The sequence below is a fragment of the Ailuropoda melanoleuca genome, chromosome 6 (genome assembly GCF_002007445.2).
Source record: "Ailuropoda melanoleuca isolate Jingjing chromosome 6, ASM200744v2, whole genome shotgun sequence".
Taxonomy (NCBI): Eukaryota; Metazoa; Chordata; class Mammalia; order Carnivora; family Ursidae; genus Ailuropoda; species Ailuropoda melanoleuca.
Window position 1 is genome coordinate 92,107,120 of NC_048223.1, and position 27,299 is coordinate 92,134,418.

General features: G+C 40.7%; 1 protein-coding gene across 4 annotated transcripts; it reads left to right on the top strand.

The window, feature by feature from the left end:
• The first annotated feature begins 3,966 nt into the window (after positions 1 to 3,966).
• Positions 3,967 to 21,338, top strand: ZNF239 (zinc finger protein 239). Of its 4 annotated transcripts, none has more exons than XM_034662882.1 (4): positions 3,967 to 4,066; positions 4,933 to 4,973; positions 10,577 to 10,703; positions 19,503 to 21,096. In XM_034662882.1, the coding sequence occupies exon 4, from the start codon at positions 19,804 to 19,806 to the stop codon at positions 20,980 to 20,982; it is 1,179 nt and encodes a 392-aa protein (XP_034518773.1). In that variant the 5' UTR covers positions 3,967 to 4,066; positions 4,933 to 4,973; positions 10,577 to 10,703; positions 19,503 to 19,803; the 3' UTR covers positions 20,983 to 21,096. The 4 variants fall into 4 exon arrangements, with proteins under 4 accessions (XP_034518773.1, XP_034518774.1, XP_011220725.3 ...); XM_011222423.3 differs by having other exon boundaries at positions 3,984 to 4,045; positions 19,503 to 21,338; XM_034662883.1 differs by lacking the exon at positions 10,577 to 10,703 and having other exon boundaries at positions 3,979 to 4,066.
• The last annotated feature ends 5,961 nt before the right edge of the window (positions 21,339 to 27,299 follow it).

Here is a 27,299-nt window from a genome sequence, read left to right on the forward strand (position 1 = left end):
GAGACCCTGAATATGCTCCTCGAAACTTCTAAAATGTAAAAGCTGTAAAATGGGGTCACACTACCTACCCTCTCAGTAAAGTGTATGGAAAAATTACATAAGATAAAGCTATGGTATTTGGCATATATATATGCTAATTATTTGCTTAATTTGTTAAAAGACATAGACAGAACCAGGATTTTCGCTGGTATCTGAGCAGACTGCCATTCCTATCATTCCTCTTCCTCACTACATCAAGAACATGTTCTTCCAAGTGGGCCTTTTCCTGTTCCAAGCAATCAGTGGAATCTGAGAAGAGCTGTTGCCCTGTTAGTCAGGATGTAAGTCTTAGGTCTGTCCCCATATCCCCATCTGACCCTATCTACCCCCCTAGAACTTTAGGCTAGACTCCTAGATGGTCCCATCCACCCCAACCCTACCCCAGGGGCAGATTTTCAGAGGAAAAAAAAGCACTGCCCTGACAAGAGGCAATATCTTGGCTTAGCACGGTTCACCAGTAACAAGTTGAGTGACTTCAGGAAAATTCCATTTTGTCTTAGTTTTCTACATATATAAAATGGTGATAGTGCTAGGACAAAATTCCATTTTGTCTTAGTTTTCTACATATATAAAATGGTGATAGTGCTGGAAAGATAAGGTTCTTTTTTTTTTTTTAAAGATTTTATTTATTCGACAGAGATAGAGACAGCCAGCGAGAGAGGGAACACAAGCAGGGGAGTGGGAGAGAAAGAAGCAGGCTCATAGCAGAGGAGCCTGACGTGGGGCTTGATCCCATAACGCCAGGATCACGCCCTGAGCCGAAGGCAGACGCTTAACCGCTGTGCCACCCAGGCGCCCCGAGGAAAGATAAGGTTCTTGGTTGCACATTATAAAAGTCAAAATAATCCTGGTGACATATAGTCTTAGGTTCTTGGAAAGTGGAAATCAGAGCCATAAATGATACATTTCAGTGCTCTGATCGGTTTTTGTATGAAAGCACAAGATATGGTTTACATACTCCAAACAGCATTGCCTCCAACTGCAGGCCTTTCTCAGATGGCTGCCATGTTCTTTACAGGATTGGAGATCAGCTTTTGCTGTTGAAGCAATATTTGAGAACCTCTGGGATGGACAGAAAAAAAGTTCAGCACTTTGGCAGGTGATGTCAGAAACCCTGTGGGCAGCAGATTCATTGGGTAGCATCTACAGAAAGGGTCCATCTAAAATCCATTTTGATAACTGCAAGTTGACTACATAATATAAACTCTTTGAAATTTGTTGACATTTTACCATTTTTAATAGGATTTTTGTGACTTTTTCATGTTTAAAAAAAAAACAGTTATTTTCTGCTCTGGGGGTCTACTCTTCCATATTTACCTACTAAATCAGGCTTAACTGTGTTTTTCTGATTTTCTATATCCCAAGAAGATTTTTGCTGACTTGATTTTTTTCTGTAAGAGGTGTGTCAAAATACCCAAGTTCAATAGTAATTTGTCAATTTCTCCTATTACAAAAGTTTCTGATTTATAGATTTTGAACATAGGATATTTTAATCTAATGCTGACTTTTCCAGTGGATTGGTGGGGGGAAACACCTAACTGCAGTGGATTCAAGAGAATGGGAATTGGAAACATCTCTTAAAGACTATTTTTTAAGGAGTTTTGCAAAAAAGAGGATCAGAGAAATGGGTAGTAGCTTGAGAGAAATGGGATGAAGGACAAAGGGATATTTTATAGAAGATACTACAGCATATTCATTAGTATGTTGATGATTCAGTGTGGAATAAAAACTGATAATACAGAAAAGAGAGGGGAATGCCCTCATGTGTGAGAAAGGGGATAAAATTCAGGGTGCAAATGGAGAGCTTTCTTAAATAGGAACTGAGGCTGTTCATTCAGAATGGAAAGTAGAGCATATAGATTCCAGGGGAGAAGGTGGGCAGATGAACTTGTAGGACAGTATAGTTCTCTTTTCTCATAGAAAGCAAAGTCATCAGCTGTGAGTGAAATGCAAGTTGTCAGAGGCTTGAAGAGCGAGCAGAAGTTGCGAAATTGTTAAGAGAATGGATGGACTAAGCAAATATAGTAGGATAGCTGAGCAGCATTAAGTGCCCACTTGAACTTAGTAGTCATAAACTGAAAATGAGACCAATCATCATGGCCATGTGTTTTTCTCAGGCCACATCTACTACACAAGTGCAAGCACAGAACAGGCAGAGAACTGGATTCCACCAGGTTTGGTGTTTTATGGGGAGAATACAACCAAGTGAGACATGGGCAAGAGAGCTGATGGCATATGCAAAGGACTAACCATAGTGATGAGCCATGGCCTCTAAACTGGAGGAGGAGGTAACAGAACATCAGAGATTGAGAGTCAGAGCAACAGTGACAGAATCAATGGATCAGAGAAGAGGGAGATACTCTGTGTTCCCCAGACAAAAGGTAGGAAAACAACTCAGAGGAGGAGCCTCTCCAAACATGGTAGGTCACCCAAATGTGTCCCTGTCCTAATGTGAAGAAACTGAAAGTTACCTTATACAGCAAAAGGGATTTTGTGAATGTGATTAAAGATCAAGATGTAGGGAAATTATCCTGGACTATCCAGGTGGGCCTGATGTAAGGCCTCACATCAGTCCATAGAAGAACACAAGAAGAGTCAGTGCAAGAGAAGGTTATGTGATGACAGCAGCAGAGATTGGAGTCAAGCACTTTGAAGAGGGAAGTAGAAGCCACAGCCAAGAAATAGAGGCTATCAAATGTACTTTGAAAAAGACAAGGAAACAAATCCTCCTCTAAGCCTCCAGAAGGAAGCAGCTGTGCTGATACCTTGACTTCAGCCCAGTGAAATTGATTTCAGACTTCTGACCTCCACGACTGTAGGAAATTAAATGTGTTTGTTGTTTGCCACTAGGTTTGTAGTAATTTTGATTACAGCAGCAATTGGAAGCTAATACACTAATGAAGGGGGAAGATACATAGGAAAGGTCCAGGCAACAGTTAACTTCCAGAATAAATCTGAAGGCAAGGTACTAGGGAGAGTTGGGAGTGGTCCTGTGCCCCTCAGGGAGGGCTGAAGGTAATGAAGGTGCAGCCTGGGAGAATTTTGGCGCCCCCCCCCCCTTGAAGGCTGTAACAATTAAATGGGTCTCAAGAGGGCAGGGTTTGTTTCTCTGGCAAATTTATGATACACAGTTAAGTACTATCGAATTTTTAAAAGCAAACTATAGGCCCATAAATATGGCATGACCCATTGTTGTTTAAAAAGTATATGTGTGTGCATAAACAGTTGTCTGTGTACATTTAGGAAAGAGTTCTGAATGTCGCGAGACTGATCACCTCATTTTAGTATCTTTGCTCCAATAACCCCTATCTAAAGCTGCAAAGCATATCCCAACACACACCCACACACCAGCACCCCTTAATCCCCCAACTCAGCTCTACTTTTTCCGTAACACATTATCACTTTATAACACACTATACCATTTATCTATAAGTATTGCTTGTTTGTCTCACTAAAGTTAAATATCCACAGCGATTTTTAAGGTCCTGGAACATAGTAGGCCCTCATGTTTACCAAATGCATGAACTTTGGACCCGAGATGGTGGTGATGCCGAGTAGCATATACCGTTTCAGAATATTTTTAAAGGTAATGATAAAATTACAGGTGATATTTAGGTTCCTTTCATGCCAGTAGCACTTCAGCAAAATAAAAGACCCTTTAATGGGTATTCCTAAAATAATTCTTAGGCGTTTGTAACAAAACAAGAAAGACAAAAACCAAAAAAAAAAAAAAAAAAAAAAAAAAAAAAAAAAAAAAAAAAAAAAAAGGGAACTTAAACGAATTAGTCTCTAACCTCAAAGAACTGCGAACAACACGCAAACGCCAGAGCCGGGAACCCGACCTCAGCGCCGGGAACCCGCCCTCAGCGCCACGGTCCGCGAAGCTCGGACCCGCGCCGGAAGCGAGCGCCGGAAGTGGGCGTGGCCATCCCCCAGTTTTCTGGGACTTGTAGTTCGGAGCCTTAGGCGGGGGCGCGGGTCAGTGTTGGGAGCCCTGCTCTTCCAGGTATCGGATTCCACGAGGGAGGTGAGACGCGCAGGACCGGACAGCAAGCGCAGCGGATAGAGAGGCGTCCGGTGGCTGGGATGTGGGGATGTGGGAGTGCCTCGGGGGAGGTGCAGGGCCGCTGAGACCCGGAAGCCTGGTAGGGCACTGTGGGAGGGCGCGCGACCTAGAGGAGGTGCGGCCCGGTGTCGCACGTGCGTCCGGGCGTCGCGGCCGCAGCTCTGTCCGCGGGCCCTGACTGTGATCTCCTGATTCTGAGCGGCCCCCCAGCTCTGAAGTGGCTGAGGCTCCGAGGGGCCCATCTTTCGCACAGCTGAGCTCTGGCTTCGGCCGGCCTGGAGCCTTCGTAGTTGGCCGCACCGGCCGTTTCTGTGCCGGTGACTGGCCTTATTCCACGGTTTTCGGTGGACGTTAGGCGATCGAGAGGGGCCTCTTTGAGGGACCGAGGTTTCTGTCCCCACAGCACTGTCCTTTCACCCCAGATATGAGGCAGGTCGGGGAAAGCGCCTCAGGAGTCAAAGTCCATTCTGAGGCAAAGCATCCAAGCCGATAGCTTCTACTGGTCTTTCTTGAGCTTTAGAGCAGAAATCAGAAACCCCGAGGAAATAGACATCTTAGTGTGGCTGGGGGCAGCGGAATTTATTCACCCTCGTGGGTTTGGAGGGGAGGCTTGGCCTGTTTAATCCAAAAACCTGTGGAGAGGCGAGGGAGGTGCAGCCTGGGGAGACTAGGAAGGCGTCTCAGGAGAGGGTGTGTGAAGGGTTGACTGAAAAGGGGTTAGCAGGAGCTGAGTAACTTTTTTCCTACAGTCTTGCTGGACTGGCTAGTCTGTATCTGGCAAGGTGGACTTGATTTTCATGGCTTTTTCTCTAACTCTACCTTTCCAGGACTCTGTCCTTCCTGAAAGGAGGAAATGACCAAGTTCCAGGTGAGTTGGAGTTTCTTCTCTGAAAATGCCATATCTCTGAGAATGAACATAACCTTTCTTGCTTGGAACAAAGGAAGAACATCAGCATTAATTGAGTGCGTGTCTGGTGTCAGGTCCTGTGTTTGTTACATTCTTTTTATTGTCAGACTTCAGTGTGAGACATAAACATTTTATAAATACGGGTGTAAGAACATTACTATACTGAGGACATGTAGCTATAGAATGGTGTTGCCAGAGTCTGCACAGGTGGTTGCTTACTTTAAATTCCACATCCTTTCTCACTGAACCACCCTCCCTCCATGAACTTGGCCCACTCCCCAGAGCACTCAGCTATTTGATTGAAAGACTCCACACAGCATCTTTGCCTGATCCTCTCTCAAAGTCACCCTTTTCCTGCCAAGACATTTCACTCACGTTGAAAGTTATTCAGTTATCACATGCTCTGGCCAGTATTCAGTGATCTCAGGAAAACAAATAGAGTTATAAATTATGGAGCTTTTCTTCATGAGCAGATTCCATGTGTGAAAAAAATAAAATACACATATTAACAATAACCATTTACTAAACATTAAAAAATTTGTTAAATGCCAGCACAGTAGTTACTAAATCACTCCCAGAAATGCTTCTTAACCAGGGTATTCATCAGGGTTACCTGTGGTGTTTTTTTAAGAATTAAGAGTCATAGGCACTCCCCCCAAACCTACTGAAAGGAGAATTTCACTTTTTTTTTTTTTTAAATCCCATGGGCCTTTGTACATCCAAAGATTTGTTGGAATAATTGTGAGATTTTTCTGTACATACTCGATTTGAACATCATTAAGGTAGGTAAGATGGGTTATTCGTCTTTTATGCACTGACTGCTTCGTTCCCTTTACCAACATATCTACATGTTTAATTGGTACAATAAATTGTTAAATTACCAATTAGCACTTTTTAAGCAACTGATTACTCATTTGTCTCTATAAAACCATTCCTAGAAAGTTACTTCAAGATTGACACTTAGAATGGAAGGGATCAGCAAGCCTCCTCTCTGCCTTGGTGCTGGCATTTTACCGAGGAAAGCTCTAATTCTTGAGAAGACTGAAGGGAAATCCTTTGTTTTAGGGCAGCAGAGTCAGAAGGAAACCCCATGTCTTCCAACTCCATGCTGTTCCCTCTCCATAACTAAACAGGTCAATTACACCAGAAGTTACTTGAATGAAATATCAGGCTGGATTTTAAGGAAGAAATAATTGTTTCTTAACACCACTACCAATAAGACCATCTTTTTGCTTGGCAAATACAGTTCTTATATACATAGGAAGAGAACATGAGCTCTTATAAAAATCGGTTTAGAAGGCAGTAAGCTGCCTCAAGGTCCTGAGAATGCCATCTCGGTGCCTTGAAAACAAATTGAGGGCTTCAAGGGAAATAAATGAATAAGACCCTGTGCTCTCTGTATTTTCCTTCCTTTTCCTCTATCTGGTCCCTAATGAAGATAATTTATCACGAAATTAGGGATTGCTAATACAGTGAAATTTTGAGATTCTGGTATATGTTCATAACTTGAATTTAAAGAAAGGACTTCATTCCACCAATACTTTTTGAGTGTTCTCTTATGTACCAGACATTGTCCTTGAGTCTGCTGAAAGGCAGGAGTCCCAAATTAACCCTTCCCTTTATGACCTCAAGTAAGTCACTTCACTGTCATGAGCCTTGGTTTTCTCATCTGTAAAATTAAGAGTTTCCTTTGATGATCTTGAAGTTCAGTTTTGTATCTTTTCATTATTCATGTAACTTGAATTTATAAATTTATAAGTATCATATTATATTTTTTATATATGTATATAATTTACATATATATATAATGTAATATAGATATCATTTAGATTCCTAGTCAGTTGAGCTAGTTGGCTGGGGATTTAAAGATTAGCAGAACATGGCCCTTATCCTTTAGAATCTTGTGGTCAATTTGGAAGACAGATTTTATAGCTTTGGTAGAGAGATGTGAAAAATACTATGACATCTTGGAGAAGGAGGCATTTAACTTATCTTCATGCTTTAGAAGGCAGTTGTTGATTGTCCTGAAACTAGAAAGAGTTGCAAAATGGTTGGGAGAAATACAGGTCAAGACAGAAGCAGCATGTAAAGGGCTATTCTAGACTATAGCATGACATTTGGTTGACTGCAGGTAATCCAGTGTGGCAACAGCTCTTGTCCACCTCCAGACTTCAGCATTACTGTTTCCTGCCTCTAAGTAAATTGTTGGATCCAGCGAGGGTGGACTCTGGAAAGGAAGTGGAAAGCCACATGATATATGTAGTTTTAAAGGGTTCGACATTTCTTGGGTGGGAACAGGAAACTACTAGTCGCATGACCTTCCCCTTTGGTTGGCCTTCAGGATACTGAGTCCACCTTGGGTGTAACTTATTAGCTCCATTGATAGCTGGGGGAGGGGTGGGGGGGGGACGGGGAATGACTCTTCATTANATATATTATATATATATATATATGCCCTTTCCATTCTTTGCATGGAATTCTCCCCACCACTTTGTCTGTGAGATCTTAAAAAATTAATGACTCTGTCTTTCAGTCTGTGGATTGAAAGATGACAAAACTTGTATTTTAAAGACTTGGTAAGGAGTTACTGTGGTCTTGGTAAGAAATGAGGGCCTTACCTAGGACAGTGGCAGTGAAAATAAAGAAGAGGTAACACTTTGGAGGGAGATTTGGGAGATGAGTTGACAAGATCTGAAGTGGTCGAAATATTACTGAGGTTGGATAGGAGTCTTAGACCGTCCAGATGACCGAGTGGAAAAATGGATAAGAAATGAAGGGGGGAAAAGATAATTGATGGACTTGAATTTCAGAAGGAAAAAAAGGATTGGAGCTAGAATGCATTAGGAGAGGTTAGCCTTGGACAGAAAGAAACCTTGTTCTCTGAGGTTGAGGAGAAAGTCTGATTGAAAGCAGTGGCTAATTCTACTGCTCAATGTACCCCAGGCACTGTTGTCTTAATGTGTGTATGTATGGCTCCCTGAGGCAGCAACCTCCACTTCTGGCCCTTCTCTCTCCCACCTTTGCGCAGGGACTTGCAGGCTTTTTTTTTTTTTTTTTTTAACATTTATTTATTTTAGAGAGGGGAGAGAGAGAGCATATGCGGGGGTAGAGGCAGAGGAAGAGAATCCTCAAGCAGACTCCCCACTGAGCTTGGAGCCCAACACAGGGCTCAATCCCAGGACCTGAGCTGATATCAAGAGTTGGACGCTTAACCAACAGCCACCCAGGTGCCACTGGACTCTCATCTCTTTCTCCTCAGACACAGTAGAGACCCATGACCTTGAGAAGAGAGCTTGGGAGGAAACTGCCACCTTCTCTCATCATTACCTTCTCCACTGGTGATAAGAAGGGTGGTGCTGTCACTCCTGCAAGCAGCCTGGTTTTCTTCAGTTTCCTGAGGAGCGTTTGGGTAGTGCCCCTTCAGCCTCAGGCCTGAGGTGTCGCAGTTCTGAAGGTGATTGGGTTCTTCCCTGGCCCAGAGTTGAGCTGCTTCTTTGGCTTCACTTGGTTCTCGTCATTCTGTGTGTATTCTGTCATTCTGCTTTTCAGGGTGTGGCCCAAAGGCTGATGCCAGTCCACAGACTGCTTGTTACCAGTCTGCAAAGGCATAAGGAGAAAAACTAAGAGTGTTTGAAAATATTATGTCTGTTGAATCTAATATTTTTAAAATGGCATTGGTATTTTATACATCTGGGTTTTTATTTTTAGTAATTCTTTTTTATTGTATTTTGCAAAACTATCTGACAAAAGTCTGACATATTAGAAACTTTTTAAAAAAACTGGTCCTTCACCAGAGGTAGTTTAAGAAGTGTTGCTCCATCAACAGAACCCTGGAAGGAACCAGAGTCACTGTGAAGTTACTAAATAAACGCCTGGATTCCTATTATATGCCAGGCATTGCTTGAGGCCTTGGGGATGCAAGGATCAAACATCTCTCTGTTTTTAAGGAATATATACCTTAGTGGGGAGAGACAGTTAAATTAGAAAGCAAATGAATAAATAAGAAAATGGGATAAGACATAAGTAGTACAAAGAAATTAAAACAGGAAGTGATAGTTTCTGCGTGCCACTGTGGATTAAACAGTCAAGAAAATGCTTCTCTGAGGAGTAGCAATTTAGCTGACACCTGAATGATGAGGAACCAGGCGTGTGAAGATGTGGGAAAGGAATGTTCTGGGCAGAGGGGACAGCCAGTGCAAAGGCCCTAAGCTGGGATGGGTTTGATATTGTCAAGGACCTGCAAGGCCACTGGGCCTGAGTGTGACACATAGGAAGGAGTGATTCGGGCTGAGGTTGGAGAAATGACAGGACCCCAATCTGTAAAACCTTGCAGGCCAAGATGAAGGGTCTGGATTTTACCTGATGTCCATTGCAAAGCCTTTGGAGGGTTTCATGCCTGATGTGGTATGTTTTAAAAGATCATCTTGGCTAGTATGTAGAAAACTCATTGTGTTGGGGAGCAAGCGTGGAAGCAGAGAGACAAATTGGGAGGTTGGTACAGTTGGAACTTCATGATGGCTGGGGCTTATAACCATAACTGCAAGATGGAGAGAAGTGGATAGATTCTGATACATTTTAGAGGTAGGACTTGGTGATGGATAAAATGTAAGGAAGAGAGGAGAGACTCAAAATGGCTTCTAAGACTGGCTTCAGCAATTGGGTGGGTTGTGTGGCGATTTACTAAAGTGGGGACCCCTAGGGAAGAGCAGATATTGATGGAGATTCCGTTGGGGCCTGTTAAATTTTAAGTGCCTCCTAGACATCCAAGTGCAGACGTTAGGTAGAGATTTGGAGCCTGGAGGTGAGGAGAAACAGGGCTGGAAGTAAATATTTGGGAATACCTAAGGAGAATATCTTATGGTTTGTGTGTGTGTATGCTATTTTCTTTTTTTCCAGGAATGTTCAGCTACTTAGTTTAGAACAAGAAAGAACATATGATTGATAGGACTAGGGAAAAACTTGAGAGCAGAAGTATACTTTGGCTGGGAGGGAAAAAAGAGGAAGAGTTGAGGGTGGTGGTCTTGATAAAGCAGGTGTGATGGAAGAGGAAGAGCAAGAAGATCAGGAAGGTGTTTTTAAGGAGTAGGATATCAAGAGATCAATATTTCAAAAGCAGAGTGGTCCACATAGTGAAATGGCCCTGGTCATGGTTTTTGAGTGTGAAGAATGAGAGATGATTAGCACTGTAAAGAAATTAAGAAATGTGAGGTTAGAGCATTCAGCAAATTGTTCTCTTGAGTGTTGGGGTTGTTAGAATAATGGTAGGAATGGGGTGGAAAGGACAACTCAGCAATGACCTTGAAATGACAATGACAAGGAAAGATTCAGTAACTGGACGGCTTGAGTGAGTTGTGGGCAGCAGGGGAAGGATTTGGATAGAAGTAGAAAAGTAGGTGATACAGGAAAGCTGTTCCAACAAAACTTGACTTAGATGACTCAGCTGCCTGCACTGTACACTTCTTCTGTCCCTTTCTCACCTTGTCCAGTGCTACCAGCCCCATATTCCTTCCAGGGCATTTGTGCAAACAGTTGTCAGTTGAGGAAGAATGTGTTTAATATTTTAGGAACTAGTAACATTCAAGGATGTCTCTGGGGGCTTCACTGAGGAGGAGCGGGGCTGCCGGGACCCCACTCAGAGGAAGCTGCACCGAGCTGTGATGCTGGAGAACTACAGCCAGTTGGTCTCCGTAGGTAAGAACATGAGCCTGGACACCTGCCCACTGGATTCTTTGTTTCTTTGGTTCTAAATAGTGATGGGGCCCCAGGGATTGTGGTTTAGGAATCAAAGTTTCCTTTTAGCACAAATGATGTTTCTGATTATTTTAAGCAGCCAAAGAATTTGGCTTAAGAATTGGAGAATGTAGCTTTACTGAGTCGTCTTAGAAACCATATCCCTTATAAAACCATCTCTTGGGACTGATTTTGCTTTCCACACAGTTAACCCGATCCCTCTGTTACCCAGATGTAATTTCTCCATTATAAAATGGAGAATGAACTCCAAAGAAATCAGCTAGGCAGCATGGCAAATTACAAGCCCAGGCTAATACATGAAAGATGAGTCGCTTTTGAAATATTCGGAGTTCTCTCTGAAGTTCTCTGGTCTGTGGAGAAAGGCAGGGCATCAAAAGGATACTTTCCACAAACTGATAGACCTTTGTTCACTTATTCCTCCTCTTCCTTTTCAGATGGTTATGGTCTTTCCCATTCACACTGACCTTCTTATTGGTACTCTTATCTTTTCCCACATTTTCCCCACATTGGCCTTTTACCGTCTTTGCTTGGACTTTATTTTCATTAAATATCCCCACCCTACAGTATCTAGTTTCCATTGCTTCTTTCCTTTCCAGTCAGGGATTCATCCATCTCCCCTTCTGAATATCAGACAATACTTGTGATGAGACAAAATTTCATACCATGGAGAAAGTTACAAGTATAATTGACACAGTTTTTCTCAAAAACATTTTGATTGCTTGAATCAAAGACCATTAAACATTTTTGATGTAATAATTCATTTTTAGGTATCATAAGGAAATAATCAGTAACTCCAACTGAAAATTGTGGAGAAAGATAAGTCATTATAGAATTACTTGAAATAGTAAAAACATTACTCACCAAATGTATCACAGGGTGTTAGTTATACAAATTATAGTGGAATATACAAGAGAAAAATGTGTATGCATTAAAAAATATAATGATATGGGGCTCCTTGGTGGCTCACTCAGTTGGGCATCTGCCTTCGACTCAGGTCACGATCCCAGGGTCCTGGGATCGAGCCCCGCGTCCAGCTCCCTACCAAGCAGGGAGCCTGCTTCTCCCTCTCCCTCTGCTTGTGCTTTCTTTGTAAAATAAGTAAATAAAATCTTTTTTTTTAATGATCAAGAATTTTTAATTAGATGTAAGATACATATATACCTACTAGGTTAAACCATGTGAAATTACCATTTTGTAGTAAAAATGGACATTGTACAAAAACCATGGAAAAGAAGTAGCCTGTAATGGTGCCTTTCAGGGCCTTTTCCTGCCTCTATCCACCTGGTTCTCTTCCCTTGTAACTGTGGCTCTCGAACCATTGTTTTCAGCTGCACCTGGGAGGTAAGGCAAGCACCACAGAGTGAATTGGTCCCTGTAAGTAGTGAGAGTCCCATGTTGCCATTTTCTTTATGTAAACCTAATGCCTGTGCTTTCTTTGTACCAGAATTGCTCACCTGGAGGTCACTATTAAACTTCTGTCCCTTTCAGAGCTTTTCCTTTAATTTTTCTTCGAGATTTACTATTACCAATTCTTCTGATGGCTTTGATAGTGTTCACCTTAACCTTCAGATTTTTTGACATGTATGAAGTCGTTGTTTTCTTGTTCCCTCTGGCCTTTCTCCTATTTCTTTTCTCTACGTGTTCACTGGCTTCTCTGTCTTTCCTCTAATTCTGGAAACCCTAAAAGGCCCTTTGCCTTTAGATCACCATCTTTCAGTGTTTCTCAGCCTTTTTTTTTGTTATCACCCCCTTGGTGTCAGTAGTGCCCCTGTTGAGAATGTACACTGTATCTGTACACTTGTCTGCCTCCCTCAAAGAGCTAGCGCACACATAAATGGCCTCAACCAGCCTTTCTACTGTGATAACCCAAATGTCTTTATTTCCTATCCTCATATGAAACTCTGTTCCTATGTACTTTCTTGGCTATGGACTATCTACACTTGAATATCTAGTGTCACTTCACATTCAGTGTATTGAGAATTTTCTAAGTTATTTTCCTGTTTTAACTTCTCATATTCCCACTTTTGTCAGTATTAACATTCTGTCAGCCCCCTAGATTCAAAATAAGTCATTATTAAGTTTGTCCCTCGCCATCCCCAGCATCTGTAATTCTCTCATCAATTCTTTTTTGACTTTAAATTCTTTTAAATTCATTAACACTCAAGTCCCACAGATAGCACTCTAAAATAGGTCCACTTAATGCTAACAGTGGTAACGAGACAGATCGTTGACATCATTCTTCAGGCTCAAGTTAGATGTTGCAAGTAGACTTATCTCCCCTCACATATCATTTATCGTGTCACTCTTTGCATAAAAACCTGGAATTACCTTTAGTTGCTGGTTTAGAGCCTCAAAACTCCCTGCCTGGCTTTCTCTGGAATCTGTGATGATTATCATGCTCTGGTTCCTTATTAATTTTGTCCTTTAAGATTTTATTCAAAGTCTAGTGTGAAACCTTTGACCACTCCTTCCACTTGACTCCCTTCTCAGAACTTTCAGTTTATATCTCACAGTCTCATCAGACCTGATTGGATATTTTTTGTATGCTTTTATGTTAACCATTGGATCTGCAAGTCTGATTCATTTTCCTTGTTTCCAGCCCAGTTTCTGGAGGGAAAGCAATGTATGTAATACTTCGTATGCTGGGTATACATAGTCACGATTTAAGAATTGACTACTCTGGAGTTCAGCAAAGAAGAAATATTTTCTTACAGTCTTGTCAAAGAGGCATTAAGTAAACACAATATATCATTATAAATTGCTAAGTCCTGTGGATAGAATAGTGTGCCCGAGTGAATGAAGGCCTGGGATGGGACAAGAGTGATAATATATGTATTGAAAGTTTCAGGGAAGGGTTCTGACATGACATTTCAACTGAGATCTAAAGGCTTAACAGGCATGAAACAGATGATTGTTTAGGGTAAGAATGTTCCAAGCAGAGAGGATAGTACAAGGGAAGACCTGAGACCTGGAAGGAGCATGGTGAGAATACTGGGAGCACCTGAAAAGAACAGAGAGGGAAGACATGGTGGGCAGGGCCTAGCTCATTTGTGGCATTGAAGGCACTGGTAAAAAATGTGGATTCATGATAAGTTCAGTGGGAAGCCAGTGAACAGCCGGGTGATATGACCTGATTTACCCAGTATCAGTGGGACTGCTGCGTAGAAAGTGGTTTGCAGGGGGGCAAAAATGAAGTATAGCATGTGCTTCCAGTTTCAAGCTTGGTGCTAGGTTTGCATTTTTAATTAGTAAAAAGTTGAATGTGGTTGTCCAACATTTTTTAATGTAAGTAATATACAAAAAATCTCGAAGAGTCAAAGAACACAGAAGTATAATGAAATGATATCACTAATAATAGTTTGTGTATCTTTTTTTATGTACTCCATATATAAATGTGTATATTAAAAAAATATGTGTTAAAATTTTATGAGATTATACCGTGTGTATTTTTCAACTGGCAATCTTATGCAGTATGTCTTAGAGATCTCTGTTAGGACATAAATACTCCTGTAAAAGGACCCCTTTTCTCATTACATCAGCATTTTCTTCTAACATTAAATATTCATTCTTCATAATATTTTGAATATTTTTTAAAAAACTAATATCAGAAAGTTTCATAACTATTTATAAAACCTACCATTAATACAACATCTCCCCCACAGATTTTCATAGACCTGCCATTTCTACAGTGTGTTGTACAGCAAGGATGTTGAGGCAGTGTCCTTTGATCATTTAATAACATTGGCCTGGCACATGACTTAACTGTTCCAAACTGCACTGTTTTTCTTTTTCCTTTTTCTGTTTGCCATTACTTTTAAACTTTGTGAACATTCACCTAGGTAAAGCAAATTGTATTGAAAGGCTTATTATAAAAGCCAGTCTCCCTGCTCTGCTGCTCTTTATGCCAAGGGTGGCTTTTCATAGTCACTTGGTTTTAATCCTTTCAGCTATTCCTTATTGTATTTGCCTTCATATTTCCAAATAACACATTTATGCAGCTACTTATTTTTTTTAGTACTTTATTTGAGAGAGAGCACAAGCAGGGGGAGGGGCGGAGGGAGAAGCAGACTTCCCTGCTGAGTGCAGAGCCTGACATGGGGCTCGATCCCAGAACCCTGAGATCATAACCTGAGCCTAAGTCAAATGCTTAACCGACTGAGCCTCCAAGGTGCCCTGATACTTTTTTTTTTTTTTTAAGGAACAAAATTCACGTGGTTTAAAAAAAAAAAAAAAGGCATAAAAAGGTGCAGTGTTACTTGTCAGTATACCCAAATAAAGCTGGAAAAAAATGTACAATGAAAATTTTGAACATTGTGGGAAAAGAAAATAAATATGCATGAGCAGCAAAGAAAACCAAATTCCCAAATGTACTAAATGTTTTTAAATTATTAAAGTTATACTACAAAAATAAAAAGATGCACAGTGTAAGCCTTCCTTCGTGTCCCTAACTCCTCTCTACCAGGTTATGGTCATTTGCTGTCAGAAGCCATTTGCAGGGAGTAAATCTTGTGCAAGTATCATTTCACAGCTCTGCCTGAAAATCTGAAGAATAAAGCCCTCAAGCTGGAATGCTGAGTGTATACATTAATGATTTTGATAGATAATTGTCAAAATGTCCTTCTTGGGGGTGATACGAATTTACACTCACAAGCAGTGTGTCTTCAGGCTTTGGGTGTTTAGCACTGTAACAGCTGGAAAATGGTACCTCATTTTGAGCTTATTATAATATACCGCTGTTTTTCAGTTGATCAATATTTTATATTCTATATTGACTTTTTTACATCATAGATGAGGATTTAGCTCTTTTACATTATTTCCCCCAACATGCCCATCCTCCCAAGATTCTATGTCCAGGTCACTTCAGTGATTAATTGCTTTGACCTTGTAACTCTTGTTCCCTGCGGGTCAACTAGTGCACTAGGATTATAGTTCCTTTTTTTTTTTCCTTTCCCAAAGCTAATGCTTGCTTTTGATTTTTTATTTTTTTAAGATTTTATTTATTTGTTTGACAGAGAGAGAGAGACAGCCAGCGAGAGGGAACACAAGCAGGGGGAGTGGGAGAGGAAGAAGCAGGTTCCCAGCAGAGGAGCCTGATGCGGGGCTGGGATCACGCCCTGAGCTGAAGGCAGACGCTTAACGACTGAGCCACCCAGGCACCCCCTAATGCTTGCTTTTTAAAATATATTGTATTTGGGGTGGTTTTCATCCCTACTGTTTTATAGCATTTGCGTTAATTTGGTTAATTATTACTCTTTTCTTTCATGTAGCAACAATTGATTCAACTTCATTGTTTTATTGACTTCTTTGCTCACTGCTATTTTTTGTATCATGTACCATCTTTTCCACAATCACTTTTTGTCCAAAATTGGAAGATACTGCTTGATGATCTTCAGGTATCCAATATCGCTGATTGTTAGTTCAGTGTCAATATCATTCTCATTTATTTGCAAACAACCTGCCTTTTCTGTCTGGATACTTTTAGCATTTTCTGGGATTTTTTTTTTTTCCTTGAAATCCTAGAGGTTTCCCATACAACTAAAAGCATTCAGTGAGGCCTAAATTATGAATTCTAAGAAACATTTCTATCTATTACTGCTTTGATCATTTCTCTCCCTTCGTTTTGTTTTCACTATATTCATGGAACTCCTACAATATGGGCTTTTACTTTTATATTTCCATCTGTCTGTCCTTTTACCCCACATTCTAGGAGGACCCCTCAGTCTTCCAACTTAACCATGTGTTAATTTTGCCACTCGACCCATCTAGATTGCAGACCTTAAGATCAGCCTCCCTAATAGTAGCTATGACACAGGTTACTTAACTTCTTCAACCTTGGCTTTCCTCATGTGTAGAATGGATGTCCTAGGAGTTCCTCTTACATGAGATTGTGCAACTAGTGCCTGAGTGCTTCAAATGGGCGTGGTAGGTCTTAGTTATTACGATTGTCATCTTTTTCGGTCCTTTTATTAATTTGAAAGAATTCTGATTATTTTTCATCCTGATTATATATATATGTCCTCAGCTGATGCTTGACCCTCTTTGGTGCAGCATGCTGTCCTTATAGAGGGTGCTTCTGCTGGTTGGGCTTGCGGTGGCTCTAAGAATCCACATGGAGGGTTCTACAACCACCTTTTTGATGTTGCCTTTTCAGTCTAGTAAGTTACCTGGGACATCCCCTGCTTCTCAATCTCCAGCTCTGAGGTATCTCCCTTGTCAGAAATCCCACTTCAGGAGTTACCTTGAGCCTTTATCCTGGGCAAATGTGGAGGTCACTTGCTGCTTTTTTGTACTTTAATCAACCATGTCATTGTGCAGGTTCTATATTACCTCAACTTCTGCTACTCTCTCCAGCCCAAATAATACCATTAGGAGCCTTTCTTTGGCAGACCATTTATGTTGTTCTTGAGGCTTTATGTGGGGCCACTACCCTTAGCCATCCAGTATTTCATTTTTTGTAGGGAAGAAGGTGTTTGGGAAAGTGTTGCTGCTAATGGCAACAACTAGTCCAGCCATTAGAAATGCCTAACGTGAGGGGCACCTGGCTGGCTCAGTTGGAAGAGCATGCAGGGGCGCCTGGGTGGCTCAGTCATTAAGCGTCTGCCTTTGGCTCAGGGAGTGATCCCGGCGTTATGGGATCGAGCCCCACATCAGGCTCCTCTGCTGGGAGCCTGCTTCTTCCTCTCCTACTCCCCCTGCTTGTGTTCCCTCTCTCTCTGGCTGTCTCTGTCAAATCAATAAATAAAATCTTAAAAAAAAAAAAAAAATGAAGAGCATGCAACTCTTGATCTTGGGATCATGAGTTTGAGCCCCACAATGGCTGTAGAGATTACATGAATGAATGAATGAATGAATGAATGAATGAGAAAGGAAGGGAGGGAGGGAGGGAGAGAAAGGCATAATGTGAATTAATAAACCTATTTCCAACATCAACCTCTCTTACTTTATAATTGTTGGTTCTGAGCTTGGAATTTGAATTCCTGGGACTTGTTGAGAAGATCTCTTAGTCTTGGGACACCTGGGTGGCTCAGTCGTTAAGCATCTGCCTTCGGCTCAGGGCGTGATCCCAGGGTTCTGGGCTCGAGCCCCACATCGGGCTCCTCCACTGGGAGCCCGCTTCTTCCTCTCCCACTCCCCTTGCTTGCGTTCCCTCTCTCGCTGGCTGTCTCTCTCTTTCTCTGTCAAATAAATGAATAAAATCTTAAAAAAAAAAAAGATCTCTTAGTCTTTTGGAACCCTTCTGTATGTGATTTGAGCTGTGCGCTTGGGTTTTTTTTTTTTAGTTTCTCCATTATTTGTCATTCATTTGCTCTTTATCATCTAGGAGTTCCTCAACATTTTTATTCTGCTGATAGCAAACTTTCTATTTTTCCAAGACTATTGTGGACTTCTTTTTTGTCATCTCAATGTAATATTAAGATATTCACTCTAATTGTTTTGACTGACGTACATACTAGTAAGTCTAAAATCTGCATTCCTAACATAGTTTTCTCTCAGAGTTCTAGACCCATATTACTAAACAATTCAAAAATGTTCCACCAGCACCACAAATTAAGCAAGTCAAAGTTTGTGTTTATTGGTCCCCTCTCCCCAACTCCAGCCTGTCTTACCATTTACACCCTCATACCTGATCACTCAAGCAAGGAACCTGAGGTTCGTTCTGGGTGTCTCCCTTCCAATTTTAGCCAGTCTTCACATGATTTAGAATGAATCTCTCCCTTTCTGTTCATAACCATCCTTATCATTTGCAGTTGTTTCTCTACCTAAAATCTTATTTCTGATGGTATTTATAATCACAAAGTCAGGCATTTCACTCCTCACTGAAGTCCTTAAATTTTAAATCCCTGAGAGTTGTAGCCCTACATCCTTAGTAGTACGCACCAAGCCCTTTGTTCTGGCTCCTGCTTTCTTCTCCAGGGCACATTCTTCACCACTGTCACCTGTTTTATATCCTCCACAAGCAGTTGCATATAGTTTTCCTGAGCATGTCATATTTTCTCTACATTTTCACTTTTTTTCTCTCCCTTACATTTGTTCCCGGAAATCTTCCCCAAGATTCGGGTCAAATGCCCCTACTCTGTCCTCCCATGATTGGTTGTGCATGCATCTGTTGTTGCACTTACAGTGTCACCACTGTTGATTTGGGGTTTTTTTCCCAGTAGGCTCTAGCTTGTTTAGCAAAAGAATTTCTGTTTTCTTCTTTGTATCCCCAGCACCTATTAAAGTGGGTTACCAATTAAATTCAAATTTAATTAAAGTAAAATGAAGTGGAATGAAATGTTATTTGTGACAAGGACATGGGATTCATAGCCTCTGCAGGGTAGAGGAAGAACACTTTTATTGGCTTTGCTTAAAAGCCAAGACAAGATTTCTTGTACAAGCTAAAATGTCTTGTACAGCTAAGTTTTCTCTTTGCAGTATTAACCCCAAGGACATGACTATAAGGACAAGACTGAACTTCATCCTAGTTATTAAATCTTCAGGCATTAGACATTCCAGTTCAAATATCTTGAAATCTGGCATGCCTGGGTGGCTCATTCGGTTAAGCGTCTGCCTTCGGCTCAGGTCGTGATCCCAGAGTCCTGGGATCAAGTCCTGCATCAGGCCCCTGCTCAGCGGGGAACCTGCTTCTCCCCCTGCTTGTGCTCTCTCTCTAACAAATAAATAAAATCTTTTTAAAAAACAAAATCTTGAAATCTCCTCTTTGTGTGTTCTTATCATTGAATTCTCTTTGTTCTCTAGGAGACTTGAATGAAAATTCTATGGAGAATCTTCAAGATAAAGAACTTAGGGATCTATTACGTAGGGGCTTTTGTGCTGGCTAATTTTAGGAGATACGGCCAGTACAATAACAGAGTCAGGATTATATTGTGAATCTTCCAGGAGAAGTGTGGAGGAATCCTGAACTAGATTCCTCCCCTTATCAGAAGTAGGGAGAAGCATCTTCTACATTTCCAGAAACAAGAGTCATGTGGTAACTCTTCAAAGTGATGATTACAAAAATACGGCAAATGAATATTTGTCTTTGAAAGTCCCAAGCCAAATGGCCACACAGGACTCCTCAGTGACGTTTTGTAAAAATGAGCTCCAGGATCCTCAGAAAAGCAAAAGTCTATTTGTAACTGCAGAAAGCACTGACAGAAAAGTCTTGCAGAGAGAAAGTCCTCCCATGGACCATTGTTCAGAGAACCTTCAAATTAAACTTATGTCTGACGTAACAGAACTGGTCTCACCATTGGTCAGTGGTGAGGCAAACTGCCAGAATGGCCAATTGAAAGAGTCTTTGGATCTCTTTGACTGTAGCTGCAAAGACATTTGTGGTTGGAAATCACGAGTGGTCAGTCGTCCTCAGAGAGCTCATACAGAGGAGAAACCCTGTAACCATTACAACCTTGGAAAGAGACGTAACAACAGCTCAGATGGTCATCCATGTGCAAAAATCCACACCGCAGAGAAATTACACAGATGTAGTCAGTGTGGTGAGGACTTCAGTGAGCGCTCAGAACTACTACTTCATCAACGACACCACACAGAAGCAAAGCCCTACAAATGCGAGCAGTGTGGGAAGGGCTTCACGAGGAGCTCCAGTCTCCTCATCCATCGAGCAGTCCACACGGACGAGAAACCCTATAAGTGTGACAAGTGTGGGAAAGGCTTCACAAGGAGTTCAAGTCTGCTCATTCATCACGCAGTCCATACAGGCGAGAAGCCTTATAAATGTGACAAGTGTGGAAAGGGCTTTAGTCAGAGCTCCAAACTGCATATCCACCAGCGAGTGCACACTGGTGAGAAGCCCTATGAGTGTGGGGAGTGTGGTATGAGTTTCAGTCAGCGCTCCAACCTGCACATCCACCAACGAGTCCACACTGGGGAGAGGCCCTACAAGTGTGGGGAGTGTGGGAAGGGTTTCAGTCAGAGTTCGAACCTTCACATTCACCGCTGCATACACACAGGCGAGAAGCCTTTCCAGTGCTATGAGTGCGGGAAGGGCTTCAGCCAGAGCTCTGATCTCCGCATCCATCTCAGAGTCCACACTGGAGAGAAGCCCTATCACTGTGGCAAGTGTGGGAAGGGATTTAGCCAGAGCTCAAAACTCCTCATCCATCAGAGAGTGCATACTGGAGAGAAGCCCTACGAGTGCAGCAAGTGTGGGAAGGGCTTCAGCCAGAGCTCCAACCTCCATATCCACCAGCGGGTTCATAGGAAAGATCCCATTAAATAAGGTCTTCAGTCATATGTTCATCTGTAAAGACTTAAATATTTTTAACATCATTCTTCCTTTAATATTCTCAGGAGAGATAGTAAAAGTTACTCATTTATGTTCCCTCACTGAAAATCATTCATTCATTTAAAGTATTTTAAGTACCAATCTCTTTGTTATGCTATACAACAAACTGATTGTTCTGGTTCCTCATATGGGTACAGTGAAATGTCTGTATTTTGCAGTTAAGCCAGTGTTATTAGAACTACATGTCCTACTAGCTTTTTTAAGTGCAAGAACCTTATATTTGTGTAAGCAGAACATGTTTCCCTTTGTTCATATTCCTCAAGAAAATGAAACTCTGGTTTCTCTTCAAATCTTGTGCCTCGTGTTTTTCATATGTCCTTCCAGCCCTGATTAGCCCTCTCTAAACTATGATTGCACATGTTCGTTTTAGGTGAGGAAGTGGTTGGAGATATTATGGGCGTGAAATCTGTTGTGTTTATTGCAAAATATACAACGGTCTGTGGCCACACAACAAGGAGATGGAAAAGAGCTACTTGTGTGGTATACCCCACACACTATAGGATGCTGAACCCACTTCCCCTCTCCCCTCAAGGCAGGTGCTCAGGAACATAAGTAGTTCCTTTTCCTGGGTGCAGCTGGTCTATTGGAGTTTTTCCAGATTTCACCACTTCAGATGACCCCTCTGCTGCCAAACTAAAGCCAAGTAGGGTACGTACACCTTGTTGAAACATAGCAAATGAAGTTGAAATATATTTAAATGTATTTAATTCCTCAATAATTTCATTTCCTTAATTTTCTTCTACGCTATACAAAACAAGTTAGGAGAGAAAGTTTCTAATATTTTTCTCTCTGGGCTTATCTCTTGTTTCAGTATTTGATGTACCCCCAAAAGCCTTTGTTTTCACAGCATCCCCAGCCTCTTTAGGCCTCATTATAGACATACAACTTACTTATAAAATTATTTTTATATTTGGCTGAAAGTACTTTGTATAGAAATAGCTATATGAAAGCATTTTAAGGCATATTCGGAGAGTATGTTTGGGGTGATCAGCCTTAAAATATGCACTGTGTCACATATAATTCACTTGGGGTGTGAAGCTAGGCCACCTCACCAAGTTAGAGATTCATCCCCTAGAAGTTGATAGAAGAAGCTCAAGCAACAGTTGAAAGTTGAAAAGTGATTGCATACATAACTAAATTGGCATTTGCCAAACAATGAGGAGCTGATAGCAGCCCTCATTTTCTAACTGATGGTTGATGATTCCTCAAGCATTTCTTAGGAGGCTACCCAGTGTTCAATATTCCAGTTTTTCACCAAAAACTAGTATCCATATATGAAAAATGGTGGGGAAAATATGGATGCCTCATTTATTTATTAGCTTGGGAAGGTGGGGTTGTAACTGATATATCCTGACCAACGTAACCTGAAGCAGTTACCTGGACATGGATGACAGGGAAAGTATACATTAATTTTGGGGAAACAGCTAATTTCTATTAAGGAATGAAGAAGAGAGATTAAGACATTTGCCTTTTTTTAAGAGATAATTCCAGAATATTTGACTCCATCCCTGGGCAAGCATTCCATATGGATGATTAGGGTGGTGACTGAGCATCTGCACTCCAGCATTCCCTAATATGTTGTTTGGATACCCTAAGGCAATATCGCAAATGATATGACTCTGTTTCACCATCTCTAGAGTAATGAATGCCTCTCAATTCCTCTTACCTCATGGATCATACCTATCTGTTTTGGATTTGACGTTTTTGTCACATACATCTTCTAATTTCCTGATGTATAGGATCTCACCGGGATATGGAGCCACATGAGATCACAAGAACCTGCGTGTAATGAGGCTGGGGGAAGGGCTGAAGTTCAGATCTCAGGTGATTATAAAATAGCCTGTTTTTCCAAATTTCTTTATATACATAACACTATCAATATTTTTAACTATGTTTAGCTTTTACTGTTTTCTTTTAAGCATCACCTTCCTTAATACAATTGTAATATGATCAGAGTCCTTGGGAAGCATTTCACTGATTATGGGAAGGAAGTTTGTGGAAAAGAAAAACTTGTACATGAAAATGCAGGGGGTACAATGGGATATATCACATTTCATCAGATCCTAAGAAACCATTGATTGTGAAAAAGAAAGCACTTGCTAAGATATACCCAATTTCAGAAATGTGAAAATGAAAAAAAAGAAAAAAAGATGTTTTAGGATTGTTGAAAAAAATTTTTTTCAGAGTTCAAGGGTTGCCCTAGGCTTGATACTTTACAAGTACTTGATTTGAACAAAGACCTTTGGATATTCTCAGTAATCATCAATCATATCCAATTGATAATTCTGTCACTAATTTAAGCAAAAGATATAGTTCACAGATTATCTGTTGAGTACTTGAGACTTTACAATTCTTAAAATTTATCATATCTATTCAGGGAGTGCTATTTCCTTTCTGTAAGAATTGTTTAATATCTTAAAATCAAAATACTAATGGATATATTTAATTCTTTTTTTTTTCAAGATTTTACTTTCAGTAATCTCTATACCAACTGTGGGGCTCAAACTCACAACCTCGGAATCAAGAGTTGCATGGTCTACCAACTGAGCCAGCTAGGCACCCCCAATCTTTTAATTCTTCCTACCCTCTACCCTGATAGCCAGAGTTAGGGGATAGAAAGAAATATGGAAGCTCCCATGCCTTTCTCATTGTACATCATTGATAAGAAAGGGTCATAACTGGTCATGAGGTACAAGGCTGAACCCTAGATAATGAAAGCAGAGTTCAAAGCAACACGCTCTACATAGTTGAGAGAGTAAAACTGGCACTGGATTGGTACCTGAGAGCAGGTGAGAACAAGTAGGTTCAAGAGGCAGACCTGGGAAAAGCTAATAGATAGGAGCATGCGGCAATTGATCAGCAAGGGCTACAGAAATCATGTCAGTGTTTGGTCAGCTAAGCAAAATGACTAACAGAGAAAGGACTAGAAATTTGCTTTTGGTTAAACCTCTCTCTGGACAGCATTAAAATGCTAAAAAAAAAATTTTTTTTTTTTACATTTTTAAAACCACAGCAATAAAAAGAATAGGAGAAAGACCACAACAAACAAGGAATCTCAAAAATTTGAAAGATGGAAGGAAATGGCTATTGTATTACAGCAGAAGCGGGCACCATTTATAGTGCTTGCATGTAAAGATAAGAACAAGGAGCCAGTTTGGCTCCAGGCTCAGAAATGCTTAATACTGTAGAAGACAGGAGTGAGACATGAAGGGAAAGCAGTGAAATTAATGGCCAGTTGTATATGGAACATTCACTTAACCCCATACACACATGTCCTTCTCCCCAACCCCTGTGCACTTCCCAACCAGAGATTTACCCTTCAGCAAGAGATGGGAAGTCTCTTATCTGCATCTGCAGAAATTGAATGGCCCCCAAGGGAGAGACCTCTGTATTTCTGGCATTTGAGAATCCAACAGCAAAGCAGTTGTCCTATAGCTCCATTACTCTTAGAGCTTCCAAATGCATGAAATATAAACTGAAAGTTAAGAGGCACCTGGTTGGCTCAGTTGATGCAGCATGCAACTCTCGATTCCAGGTTGTGAGTTCAAGCCCCATGTTGGGCGTGGAGCCTACTAAAAAAAAAACCCTAATAAAATTGAAATAAATATAGGGAAATTTTCAAGTATAGGTATTTCAATACTTAAGTGATAATACAAATAGAAGATCAGTAAAGAGTATATAATACTATTGAGGCACCTGGGTGGCTCAGTCGGTTAAGCATCTACTTTCAGCTGGGATCATGGTCCCAGGGTCCTAGGATTGAGCCCTGTGTCAGGCTCCCTGATGATGGGGAGACTGCTTCTCCCTCTCCTCCCCACTCCTGCTCTCTCTCACTGTCTCTCTCTCTCAAATAAATATATAAAATCTTTAATTTTAAAAAAAGCATATAATACTATCAACTAACTTGATTAAATGACATAGACCACCACCCAACAACAGCATAATATGCATTATTTTCCGGTATACATATTATGGGCTGTAAAACAAGTTCCAAATGATTTAAAAGAATGGATACTATACAAAGAATGTTCTATGACCAGAATAGAATTTAATTAGAAATCACTAACAGGAAGATATCTGAAGAATCCCCAAATATTTGGAAATTAAATCACCTTCCTAAATAAGCCCTGAATTAAAGAGGAGGTAAAAAGGAAAATTTGAAAATATTTTGAACTAGGGCACCTGGGTGGCTCAGTTGGTTAAGCGTCTGCTCAGGTCATGATTCCAGGGTCCTGGGCTTGAGCCCCGTGTCAGGCTCCCTACTCAGTGGGGAGTCTGCTTCTCTCTCTCTCTCTCTCTCTCAAATAAATAAATAAAATGTTTTCTTAAGAAAATATTTTGAACTAGTCTATACCCATACCACCCTGAATGTGCCCAATCGGGTCTGAAAATATTTTGAACTGAATGAATATATTGAAATTGTTGGATCTAGCTAAAGCGGGTGTGGGAATTTTAACTTTATGCCAATAAATTCAACAACTTAAGTGAAATGTAAAAAGTCCTTGAAAGGCACAAACACCAAAGCTCACTCAAGAAGAAGCGTGCCTGGGTGGCTCAGTCAGTTAAGCGTCTGCCTCTGGCTCAGGTCATGATCTTGGGGTCCTGGGACAGGTTGGTATCAGGCTCCCTGCTCAGTAAGGAGTCCTCTCCCTCTCTCACAGCCCCTCCACCCCCGCTCATGCTTTCTCTCTCTCTCTCTCTCTCTTTCTCAAATAAAATCCTTAAATAAATAGATAAGTAAAAATATTTTTAAAAATAAGAAAAAGAAAACATGAATAGCCCTAATAGTTGAATTTGTAGCTAACAACCTTCCCACACAGAAAAAGTACAGGACCAGATGATACAAATGAATTCTACCAAACATTTAAGGGAGACATATTAACAATTCTACACAAACTCTCCTAGGAAGAAACATTTTACAACTCATTTATGAGCCAACATTGCCCACATACCAAAGCCAGAAAAAGACCTCACAAGAAAAGAAAATCATACATCAATATCTCTCTCAAACAGATGCAAAAATTCTTCTAAAAAATAGCAAGTTGAAACTGCTATCTATAAAAGATGGTAATACATCATAGAGTTTATTCTAGAAATCCAAATTTGCGTTAGCATTCAGAATCAATGTATATAATCATACTGACATACTAAAAAAGAAAACCTGTATCTTTTTTAAAATGTAGAAAAAGTATTTGAAAAAAAGAAATCAACGCTCATTCATGATTAGAAACTCACAATTGATAAAGAATTAAAGGGATCATCCTCAATTTACTAAAGGGTGTCTATGGAAGAACCTGCATGTGACAGACTTAACAGTAAAATAAAAAGCAGTTTCCTCCTAAAACTGAGAAGAACGCAAAGATGTCTACTCCCCTCTTCTAGCCAACATAGTCCCAGATGTAGCCAGTGCAACAAGGCAGTAAAAAGAAAAAGGAGGGGGGCCACCCTAAGTCTCAGCAGGCACCGTGTGCCAGCCTGCACTGGGTTTGGGGCAACTGAGCTGGGCCTGAGGGTTGGGACGGAGCACACCATTAAGGACAAATAGAAGAGACACAGAAACGGCACATGAAGGGAGAATGTCATGTGACAGCAGAGACACGGGAGTTATGCAGCTGTAAGCTGAGACACCGAGGAAGGACAGCATCTACCAGAAGCTAAGAGAAATGAACAATGTAAACATACACACAAAAAACGTAAAGTGCCTAGAAGAAAAAATACAAACCATAAAAAGGAAAAACTGGCAAATTGGACTTCAATTTTAAAATTTCATATGAAGAAAATAACTATGGACTGGAGAAAATATTTGTAGAACATATATCTGATAAAGGAGGACTTGTATCCAAAATCTATGAAGAACTCTTAAAACCCAGTAATAAAAGACAATGGCCAGTAAGCACGTGAAAGGATGTTCAATATCACTAATCATTAGAGAAGTGCAAATTGAAACCACAATGAAATACCATTGCTCACCTAGAATAGCTAAAATTTAAAAGACATAATAATACCAAGTATTGGCAAGAACATGGAGTAAGTTGCTGGCAGAAATACAAAATAGCCATTTGGAAAATAATTCAACTGTTCTTATAAAGTGAGATTTATACTTATCACAGAGCCTGGCAATCCCACTCCTAGGTGTTTACAAGAGTAGTGAAAACATTGTCATCCAAAGCCTTTATGTGAATGTTCATAGCAGTTTACTCATAATAAGCATACTATTCATAATGGAAACAACCTAAGTGTCCATCAACAGG